The sequence below is a fragment of the Alligator mississippiensis genome, chromosome 16, assembly GCF_030867095.1.
Source record: "Alligator mississippiensis isolate rAllMis1 chromosome 16, rAllMis1, whole genome shotgun sequence".
NCBI lineage: Eukaryota > Metazoa > Chordata > Crocodylia > Alligatoridae > Alligator > Alligator mississippiensis.
Window position 1 is genome coordinate 5631099 of NC_081839.1, and position 8956 is coordinate 5640054.

The 8956-nt window shown below is 60.0% G+C and overlaps 1 protein-coding gene across 1 annotated transcript; it reads right to left on the bottom strand.

Annotated features, from left to right (window-relative positions):
* Positions 1-1338: 1338 nt before the first annotated feature.
* Positions 1339-8558, bottom strand: LOC102559899 (protein-lysine 6-oxidase). The gene is made up of 7 exons (XM_006278681.4): positions 7894-8558; positions 6170-6278; positions 4629-4766; positions 4186-4342; positions 3746-3841; positions 3346-3461; positions 1339-2115 (listed from the first exon to the last, which is right to left on the bottom strand). Exons 1-7 carry the CDS (start codon positions 8495-8497, stop codon positions 2109-2111), a joined length of 1227 nt encoding a protein of 408 aa, XP_006278743.3. The 5' UTR covers positions 8498-8558; the 3' UTR covers positions 1339-2108.
* Between the last annotated feature and the right edge of the window lie 398 nt (positions 8559-8956).

Here is an 8956-nt window from a genome sequence, read left to right on the forward strand (position 1 = left end):
ATATCCAAGCCCAAAACCCCTCCTAACGAGGTGCCTTTGCAGGTCTTCCCACAGCGCAGGCTGCCCTTTGATTCTCATCGGTAAAAAAACCACGGATATTTGATGCTTTGCATCATGGCAGCAGAGACCCAGGGCTGGAGTAGCTGGGCTAGCCGAGGCGAGGCAGGGGAGCTGGGCCACGGCTCTGTTGGGGTCAGCACGACCGGGGAAGTGGGTGTGGGCTGGGGTGAGCTTGAAGCAGGGGTTTACGTGGGGACCCAAGCCGTGATTACTGCAAGGGCTGTGGACCTAACCTGCATGGGTGGCATTACAGATGGTGTGCGCACCTCTGCAGGCCTTCCCGGACGTGTGCATGGTTGTGGCCACAGAGGGGTCTATTTTGGTGGGTGTTAGGATGCTAGGAGCCAGGTGGATTTGCAGTCCAGGAGAGGTGGGATACAGAAGACAGCCTCCCTGGACAAGACGGGAGCAAGGAGAGAAGCAGCAAAGGAGCCTCTGGAGCGGTCGGCATTGCCGCGAGAGGTGAGCCGCTCGGCTTTGGCTGCAGGCTGAGGGGAAATGTCTGGAGTTCTTGGTCTGCTTCCCTCTGGCTGGCGGGGTGCGGGTCTCAGGAGGAGGAAATCTCAGTGGGAAGAGGCTCCAGACGGTGTCAAAACAAGGCCCTGGCGGGCGGGCAGGGTGGAGGGGGGCGCGGAGGCTGCGGGGAGCATCGGTCACTCCTCAGGAATCCAGGGCTGCACGGAGCTGCCCCATCGCAGGGGATGAGGACGGTCGCTGGCTCGAGTGCCCTCTGCATGCGAGTGACGTGTCTGCTGAAATCGGTCCTCAGCAGACCTGGCTCCTGGGGCCTTGCCTAGGGTCCCTCCAGCTCAGAGCAGTTTGGAGAGGATGGAAACTGCTCCTTCCTCCGCCCCTCACATCAGGGGATGCTTCCCCACAGTCTGTAGGGCTGGGACACCCTGTGTACTGCCATGGAGGGGGAGCCCACGTGGAGACGGAGTTGCCTGTCCCTGCAGCGCTTCCAGCACAGGGTGGGGGCATCATGGATGGAGGGCAGAAAACCCTTCCCTCTGGAGTGAACCTATTCCCCCTGCCTGAATCCCGTGCTCCCCGGGCAAGAATCCCGCACCGTGGCCAGAAATACCTGCTGGGACCCTGCAGGAGGCTTGGCAAAACACTGGTAGGGGGACACAGGTGGTCCTGGCATCATGCCATCCCATATCCTCACTGGATATCACATCCTGCATGGCTGATTCAGCCGGTTTTGCCCTTGGTCCCAGCCTGGGCACAGGGCTCGTCCCAGTCCCTACCCCAAAGGCAAAGATCCTACCAGGTAGATTCCAGTATTGTGAATTTTATTCAGAGGATCAAAGAACACAGGTTGCAGCATCTCCCTGCTGCAGGCTCCCAGCCTGCCCGTGTCCCCCCAGCTTTGCCACTGCCACAACCGAGCCGGCCACTGGAGCCTCCCCACCCTAGGGCCGAGAGCCACGTTCCCCCGTCTCCCTGCTCAGACTGGCCTCATCCCTACCGCTCGCCCCCGAGCTGGGGTCCCAGCTGGACAGGGGCTGTTCCTCTCTGGGTTGTGGGAAGTGACTGATAAAGAAGCTCTGACTACCAGGATTTGGGGATCATTGCAGGGGGAAGCGGTGGGTACAAGCCGCCCCACAGCTGGGATGCCCCGTTGAGCTGGGATGGAGCCGGAGAAGAACTTGGCTCCTGAGCAGCAGGGAGCATGAGATACCACCCAGGTGCGAGGTACCATGCCTTCCCTTGTTTGAGCCCGTGCAGACCCCAGAGCGAGCGATGCTGGCAAGGAAATGCGATGCCTGAGCTGGCAGCAGTGCAGCAAGGACTAGACAGCTTCGAGTTTGTTCAGGGGTGGATGCTGTGATCTCCAGCTCGGGCCGTGCTGAGCCCTGGGCAGCTGCTCTACCTGGATTCCCACAGGCACCAGGTAAGAGACATGGAAAAGCAACGCGGCAGAGAGGGTCCCAGGGCATCCCCTGGGGCAAGCGCTGCGGTCAGGGGGAACCAAGTGGTGGCAGAGGCATCCTGTGGAGCAGGTGTGGAGTCTGGTGCTCCTGTCGCTTGCAGAGGGGCCCAGGCTAGAATCTAAGAGGGAAAGAGAAGCAGTAGGTTCATTTTGGAGGTAAAATTTTGGAGATTCCCAGCCAGGGTGTCACAACCAGGGCACGGGGGTGCTCTCAGAACCAGCTCTGATACCGAGCGCTCTGGGCTGAGCCCTTGGTCGGCACCCTCTGCCCCTGGTTGTCACCCAGTTCCCCCCCAGCTAAGTTAGAGGGGAAGGAAGGAGGCTCCTTGTCCATGAGTGGACTGAGAAACATGCCCATCCCTTCACTCCATGCCAAGGGGCAGTGAATGCAGCTGCCTTTAAGTGGGCTTGAGCAGAGCATGCGCTCCTGGCTGCTCTAAGAGGTCTGTGCAGGGCAGGCCGGGGCGGTGCTCCTGGTCTGGTCTGAGGCCATGTGGACACGCTCCGGCTCAGGGCAGTGCTCGGGACCCTGATGCTCCTGCTCTGTGTCTGTGCAGCCTCTAGCACAGCAGGGTCCAGGTCAGGCCGGGAGCTCTCAAGTGCCACAGCACAAACCCCAGGAAGCCTTCAACACTGGCCCCTGCTCTGGGCTGCTTTGACAAACGAGGGGCTGAGTAGGAGGGTGGTTTGTCTAACACCTCTGCAAAGAGCCTGCTGCTGCAGGGCTGCTTGGATAGGAGCAAGGAGGCTGAATGCCGGCAGAGAGCTGTTTAAGCCTGAGTGCGCTTTGTTCGTCTGCCAACCTCTGTCCGGATAGTGGAGCTCACGTGAATGGCACCCCAGTGAGAAAACTCACCCCAGGGCCTCGGGAGATATCGGCATGAAGTGGGAGATAACAATAAAGAGCTTGGAGGTTCTCCCTGCTGTGGGGTGAGCGTGGCAAAGGCACACCACTTTGCTGTTAGCTGCAGAGACAGGGACAGTCTGGTGATCTGGGACCCCTCACCCTGGGTGACCAGGTGCCCACATGCCAAAGGCTGTGCCTACTGACCTAGCTGCAAGCGTGGGAGAGTGTGAAGCTCAGACTTGTGCCCTGGGAGCTGCTGCAAGACAGGTTAGCAGCTCTGCTGCCTGGGCTGAGACCAGGTGTGGTACCTGGAGGGCAGCAGTACTCATGAACCTCCTGTGTGGCCCTGTCACTAGGGAGCTCCCTACACATCTAAGGCCTCAACACCCTTTTCTGTTTTTGCTGCTCCAGGGGTGACAAGCTCAGCTGGAGCCCCCCGAGTTGAGGTCTGGACGGCCCCGGGGAAGCGAGTGACGGGGCACCGTGCTTCGCGTGGCCGTACCTGGTGATGCGGCAGTTCCGTGCGGTGACAAAGGTTCCCGTGTACGTGAGGCTGCACCTCACCACGTTGTTGGTAAAATCCGACTCGGCCACCAGGAAGTTGGGGTTGACGGTCACCTTCAGCGAGATGCATGCAAATACAGGCTGAGCAACCCGCCCTTTGAAGTGGGCAGGTCCGAGAGCTGGAGGTCCCAGCCAAGGGACCAAAGTCTCCCTGCACTACCCACTGGACCGAGGGTCCTTGCAAGGGCCCTTTGATAGTGAGTGTGTGGGGGTGTCCAGCAGCAGAGATTTGAGCAGTGCTGGGTAAACATGCCCAGTCAATGTGTGTACAGAGGAGCTCCTTCTGCAGCTCCCCCGCCCTCTGTTTCCCCACCCTCCCGGTGCTGGGTCAGCTTTACCTTGAGGATGTAGTTGCCAGGGGGCACATCTGTGATGTCAATCCACTGGCAGTCGATGTTGGCATTGTAGGTGTCGTAGCAGCCTGGCCCCAAGCCCTGCACAAAGCAGTGCCATTACTGACCAGTCCAGTGCTCCCTGCCTGAACTTGCCCAGCCCTGCCAGACAGCGTAGACTGGGTGTCCTGGAGCAGCCAGGGGGAAGACCTTCCCCAGCTGGCAGGCAGGTTTTGCCATCACGCAACAAGGGAATCTGCGGTGTGAGGCCCCGTATCATGCTCAGTAGGAGCTGGGGGGCAGCTCATCCTTCCCGACACCCAGAGCAGGGTCAGTGCTTCATGCTCCCAGCTGGGCCAAGCACAAAGCCCTCGAGGGACAGGCCCCTAGTGCCAGGGCATCCAGCCCCACGTGCCAGTGGGCCCCCGGCTCCCTCGCCAGCTCACCTGGGTGTGGGCCGTGCAGGCATAGCGCCGCCGAAAGCCCGCGTCGCATGTGGTGTCCTCCAGGCAGAAGCTGGCCTTGTGCCCTTCCGCCACCCTTCTCTGGGACACCGCATCCAGGAGGTCGTAGTTGCTGAAGGCATCCATGCTGTGGTAATGCCTGGGAGGGAGAGACGGTGTTGTCTGGGGGTGGGCGGTGGGACAGCCCTGATAACCCCACAGAGGTAAGCGATGCAGGGATCAAGACAGACAGCCTCAGGGGCACAAGAGCAGGCATGGCTGCACCTGGGACGTGGCCTTTAACACCTGCAAAAGGGCTTGCAAGCTAGGACCCCCGGAGGGATGCTGGCCTGTGCCAGGGCTCCGTGCTGTGGAGGGGGATCAATGGCGATGGGCTCCCAGACCAGGATGTCCTTCCTTGTGGCTGCATTAGCTTTTCTACTCACTGGTGGCAGCTGTGCCACTCCCAGGCGTGGCGCGGCTTCACTGGGAGGAAGTCAGCAGTCCCCTGGTTTTTGACCCTTTGTGGAAAGCGGAGCAGCACCCTGTAGCTGATGTCAGTCACACCTGGTCGGTAGGCGGATCTGAACAGAGGAGAGGGTGTTATTTTCACACAATCCCATAGGCAGACTTGTAGCCAGGAGAAGGGGAGAGTCTCACACATAGACCCCTTTCCCCCATCCCAAATCCTAGCGGCACTGGAATCCACACTGGGGTTGGGGTGAACATCCCACAGCTCTTTACATGGACAATGACTTTAAAAGGTATGGCCAGCAGATGAATATAAGGGCATGGCCTCTGAAGAGATCTCCTATAGACCCCTGCGAGGAGTCAGGCGGCCTCCATGGTTAGCAGTCACCTTCCCCTGCGGATGGGGCGGAAGACACCGAGTTCACCAGACAGGTGCAGGCAACCCCTGGCCCATGCACGGGCCAAGGCAAAGGCATGTACTCAGAAGCAAACACTATCCCCGACACGCACACGTGTGCCCATGAGCATACTCAGAAGCCCTTTGTCAATGATTTCTCCAGACTTTGGAAAACATCCCACTGCAGGGCCGGATGCTGGTTCTCACTGGAGGACTTTGAGCATCTCGGAGCAGCTGGGAACACAGCTTCCCTGCCAATACAATAACAGTCCGTGTCTCTGAAAGAGTCTTGCTAGGAGCCGTGACAAGCCACAGTCAGGGCCTTGGCGGACACGATCCTTCGGAAACCGCCCTCCGGCACAAAGCCCTGGCTGTTCCTATGCTGTTTACAAGAACCTCTGGGCTGTTTCCACTTTGAAATCGAAATAAACACTCAGATGCGAATGAACCATCCTGCCGCAATGCTGGGAGGGCCAGCTTCGAGCTACAAAGCCCAGGAAATGCCAGGATGGAGGGTCGGGCTCAGACCTGCTGCTCTGCTCTTGTCGGGAATAAATAATCCTTCACCTGGACGTAGCATCTCTCATCCGGCAACCTCAGAGCACTTCTCAGAGGGCGAGGACCAGAGCCTCCCTCCATCCGGATCAGGATGTTCAGACAGCACCTGGAATAATCAAACCTCCCTCCAATTCTCCTGCGTTCTCTCTCAGCCTCAGCTCTGCTCCAGGCTCACCCCTGCAAACCAAATCTGCCACCCACGCTCCTCCAAACTGGATGGCTTCACTGTTAGCACCTGCCCCTGGCTTGCTTCACTCCCTGCCCATCAGAGCCTTGTAGTGCTGCTGCACTTTACTAAAGAGCTGCCACGTTCTGCCTCGGCCCGCTGCATTTCAATGACAGGCAATGTGATCTCAGCGGTGCGGTGGAGCTACAGCCCTGCTGGAGTCAAGGCTGTCTTCTCCTGGAGCTGGTTTGATATCATCAAATGGAAGGGGTTACAGGAGCAAATGTGTATTGAGGCAGCACCTAACAACCCCGGGCACAGCCCAGAATCCCACGGTGCCAGCACACAGTGGGCAAATGCAAGGTATAATGCCAGCCCTGCCCCAGAGAGCTTACCTGGCCAGGCAGTTCTCCTCAGCCGCACACCTCAAGGCATACATCTGCACGCGCTGAATGTAGGTGGAGGCTTGAATGTAGTACGGATCTGGGATCAAGTCAGGCAAGCCTGGAAGGAGAAGGAAGCATGGTGCGTGAGCCAGGCTGGGAGGGAAGTTCACAGGAATTCGCCCATCCAGCCGGGGTCGTCTTCCCTTCCTGCCTCCACAACGGGACACAATAATATGAATGGCCTTACTGAAAGCTCCTTTGTGCTGTAAATGGGTGTCAGTAATATAAGGCAAAGAAACCTGAACAGTTCAGGACAAGGGAAAGACCAAAGGAAGGAAAATGCAGTCGTCTGAAATGAAATTCAGTGTTAAGGTTGGATGCAAACTCCCCCCCACTTCTCCACCATCACAGAACAAATCCAGCACTGGGAAACATGGAGACCATTCATGTAACCTTCACGCTGCCCTTATACCCTCCTCTGAGCCAACTCCCAGCTGTATGAGAGCATACATCTTCAGTATCATCACTGCATTGGATACATGCAGGGTATCCACCAAGCACCCGCTGCACGTGCCACCTCCTTAGCTGGGGACTGAGTCACCAATTCCAGCACCTCGACCAAGCTGAAGAGGCTTGACGCAGCACGGAGCACACCCAGTGGGTGTTAAGTGAGGGGTTAAGCGTGTAGTTTCAAACAGCCGGGAAGGGCAGGGAGCGGGGTACAGGGAAAGGGCTTTGGTTCCTATAGACTGGAAAGGAGCAAGGCTTGGAAATGCATCAGACCAATGGGATCTTCCTCCCTTGCAATCCGAGGGATGTCTCCATGCCCCAGCCTGGGAGCTAGCCGTTTCAGGCTTTCCCCGCTGGGCATTGCTGAAGCTCTATGGACTACCTGTTTTAGGCAACTTTGTGCCAGTTTGCTGCACTTTGGGATGGGACTTTGTGCCCTCACACTCAGCAGACACCGAGTGTCCAGCTGGGGGGTTAGGAAGAGGAGCCAGTGCTTTGTAACTTCTCTTCCTAGGCAAGGGGGCCTTACAAACATAAGATCTCCTAACAAACTTAGGATATTTGTTTCATGCAAGAGGTAATATTCCTGGAGCGCATTCCTGTAGCAAGGGGGCAGGGCTTGCCTGCAGCCGTTTCGCTAGCTCGGCGTCTTCCTCCCCATTTTACAGACAAAGAAATGGAGGCACGGAGAAAAGAAACGACTGGACTGAGCCCCTAAAGCTGCTCTCTGGTGACGCTGGGGGAACCCAGGAGTCCTGACCCCTCAAGTGCCTGTTCTCACCACTCAGGTCTGTCCCTTCCCTCCTGCCCCCTTCATTTAACCAAAGCACGGACTGAGGCTGTGTGATGCTCACGCACCGTCAGGGTCCCAGCTGGGCCTTTTGCCGTGACGGGGCACATCTGGGAGGCAGCAATGAACCAAGATGCCCTGACCGGGCTCCCCCTGCCCACAACAACAGAGCATCCCTTGTGCTCAGCGGAGGAAGGGCCCATCCTTTGCCATTTCAAGCCGGGCTGGTTAGACCCATGCTCTTCCCTGCACCCAGCTTTGACGTGCACCTCCCTGGTAGCCCCAAGGGCCCCCTGCCAAGACACCCCCTTCCCGTCTCCCACCCGCGCGGCTGACAGCAAGGGGCAAGCTTCCCCCAGTCCCTTCCTTCGCCATCACCCTCCCCGAGACACGCAACGTCAGGCCCCGGGAGCACCCCGAAGAGCTCGCTCACCGTTCTGAAAGTACCTGGTCCCATAGCCAGGCCGCCTGTGGCCCGCGGCCGGGTCCTGGCGAGGCCCGCCGCCGGAGTAGACGTTGTACAAGACGGTGTTCCAGCTCTTGTAGGGGTTGCGGGGGTCGTCCCCGGCCATGCTCTCGGGGTCCCAGGCCCCCCACTCCTCCTCGCCCGGGGCTGGCGCGGCCCTGCTAGAAGGGGTCCCGGGCTGAGCATCCCCTCCCCTGGCCCCAGAGCCCCTGCGGCTGCCACGGGCCCGGGCCCCCGTGGGACTCCCTCTGCCACGTGCGCCACTGGGGATTCCCTCCGGGCTGACGTCGGGCACGTGCCCACGGGCATCGCGCGGGGACGCCGGGGTCCCTGGAGGGGGGTTCCTTCTGGCGTCATGCCCGGAGGGTTCCCCCCTGACGTCACGCCGCGGGGGATCCCCGCCGGCCGCCGGGAGCTGGGAGCCGGGGAGGCTGTCGAGCCGCCCGCGGTCCTGCCAGCGGGTCCGCTGCCTCCGCAGCCCGGCTGGGCGCTGGGCACCGCCTCGGGGCACCGGCAGCAGCACGAGGAGGAGGAGGAGGAGGGCGAGCGGGGCGCAGCTCAGCCCGGCCATGGTCCGGGGACCCTCCTGCGCCGACTGCGAGCTCAGCCTCCCTCCTCGCCGGGCTGTGGCAGGGGAGGAGACTCGGGGGAGGATCCACACCTCCCCCTTAAATCCCACAGCCGTGGGCTGGGGTGGGGGGGACACGGGCAGGGACCCCCTCTTGGCTCCAGAGCCAAGCCAAGCCAAGCCGCCCAGTGCCCCCCGCCCCGCGGACTGGGACAAGTCCCCTCCTGCAAGCCCTGGCGGGGTCACAGAGTCACGCCAGTTTAGGGCTGGAGTGAAATCATCGGCCGGGGTCACGTCACCCCAGCGAGGCGTCCTTTGGAAGATCTCCAGGGTCGGTGCGTGGGAGTCGATCCCAGCGTCTGGTCGCACAAAGGTTTTCCTTATGTCCCATCTGAAACCTAGGAGTTTACGACCCGTTGCTCTTGGTTTTCCCCTGGGGTGCTTGCCGCCGAGCCCCCGATG

Excerpts from the sequence above, each read along its gene's own strand:
- LOC102559899 (XM_006278681.4), bottom strand. The coding sequence starts at position 8,497 with ATGGCCGGGCTGAGCTGCGCCCCGCTCGCCCTCCTCCTCCTCCTCCTC. Across the intron at positions 6,279-7,893 it reads GACCAGGTACTTTCAGAACG|GCTTGCCTGACTTGATCCCA; the intron begins GTGAGCGAGCTC and ends TTCTCCTTCCAG. Across the intron at positions 3,462-3,745 it reads CTGGCAACTACATCCTCAAG|GTGACCGTCAACCCCAACTT; the intron begins GTAAAGCTGACC and ends ATCTCGCTGAAG.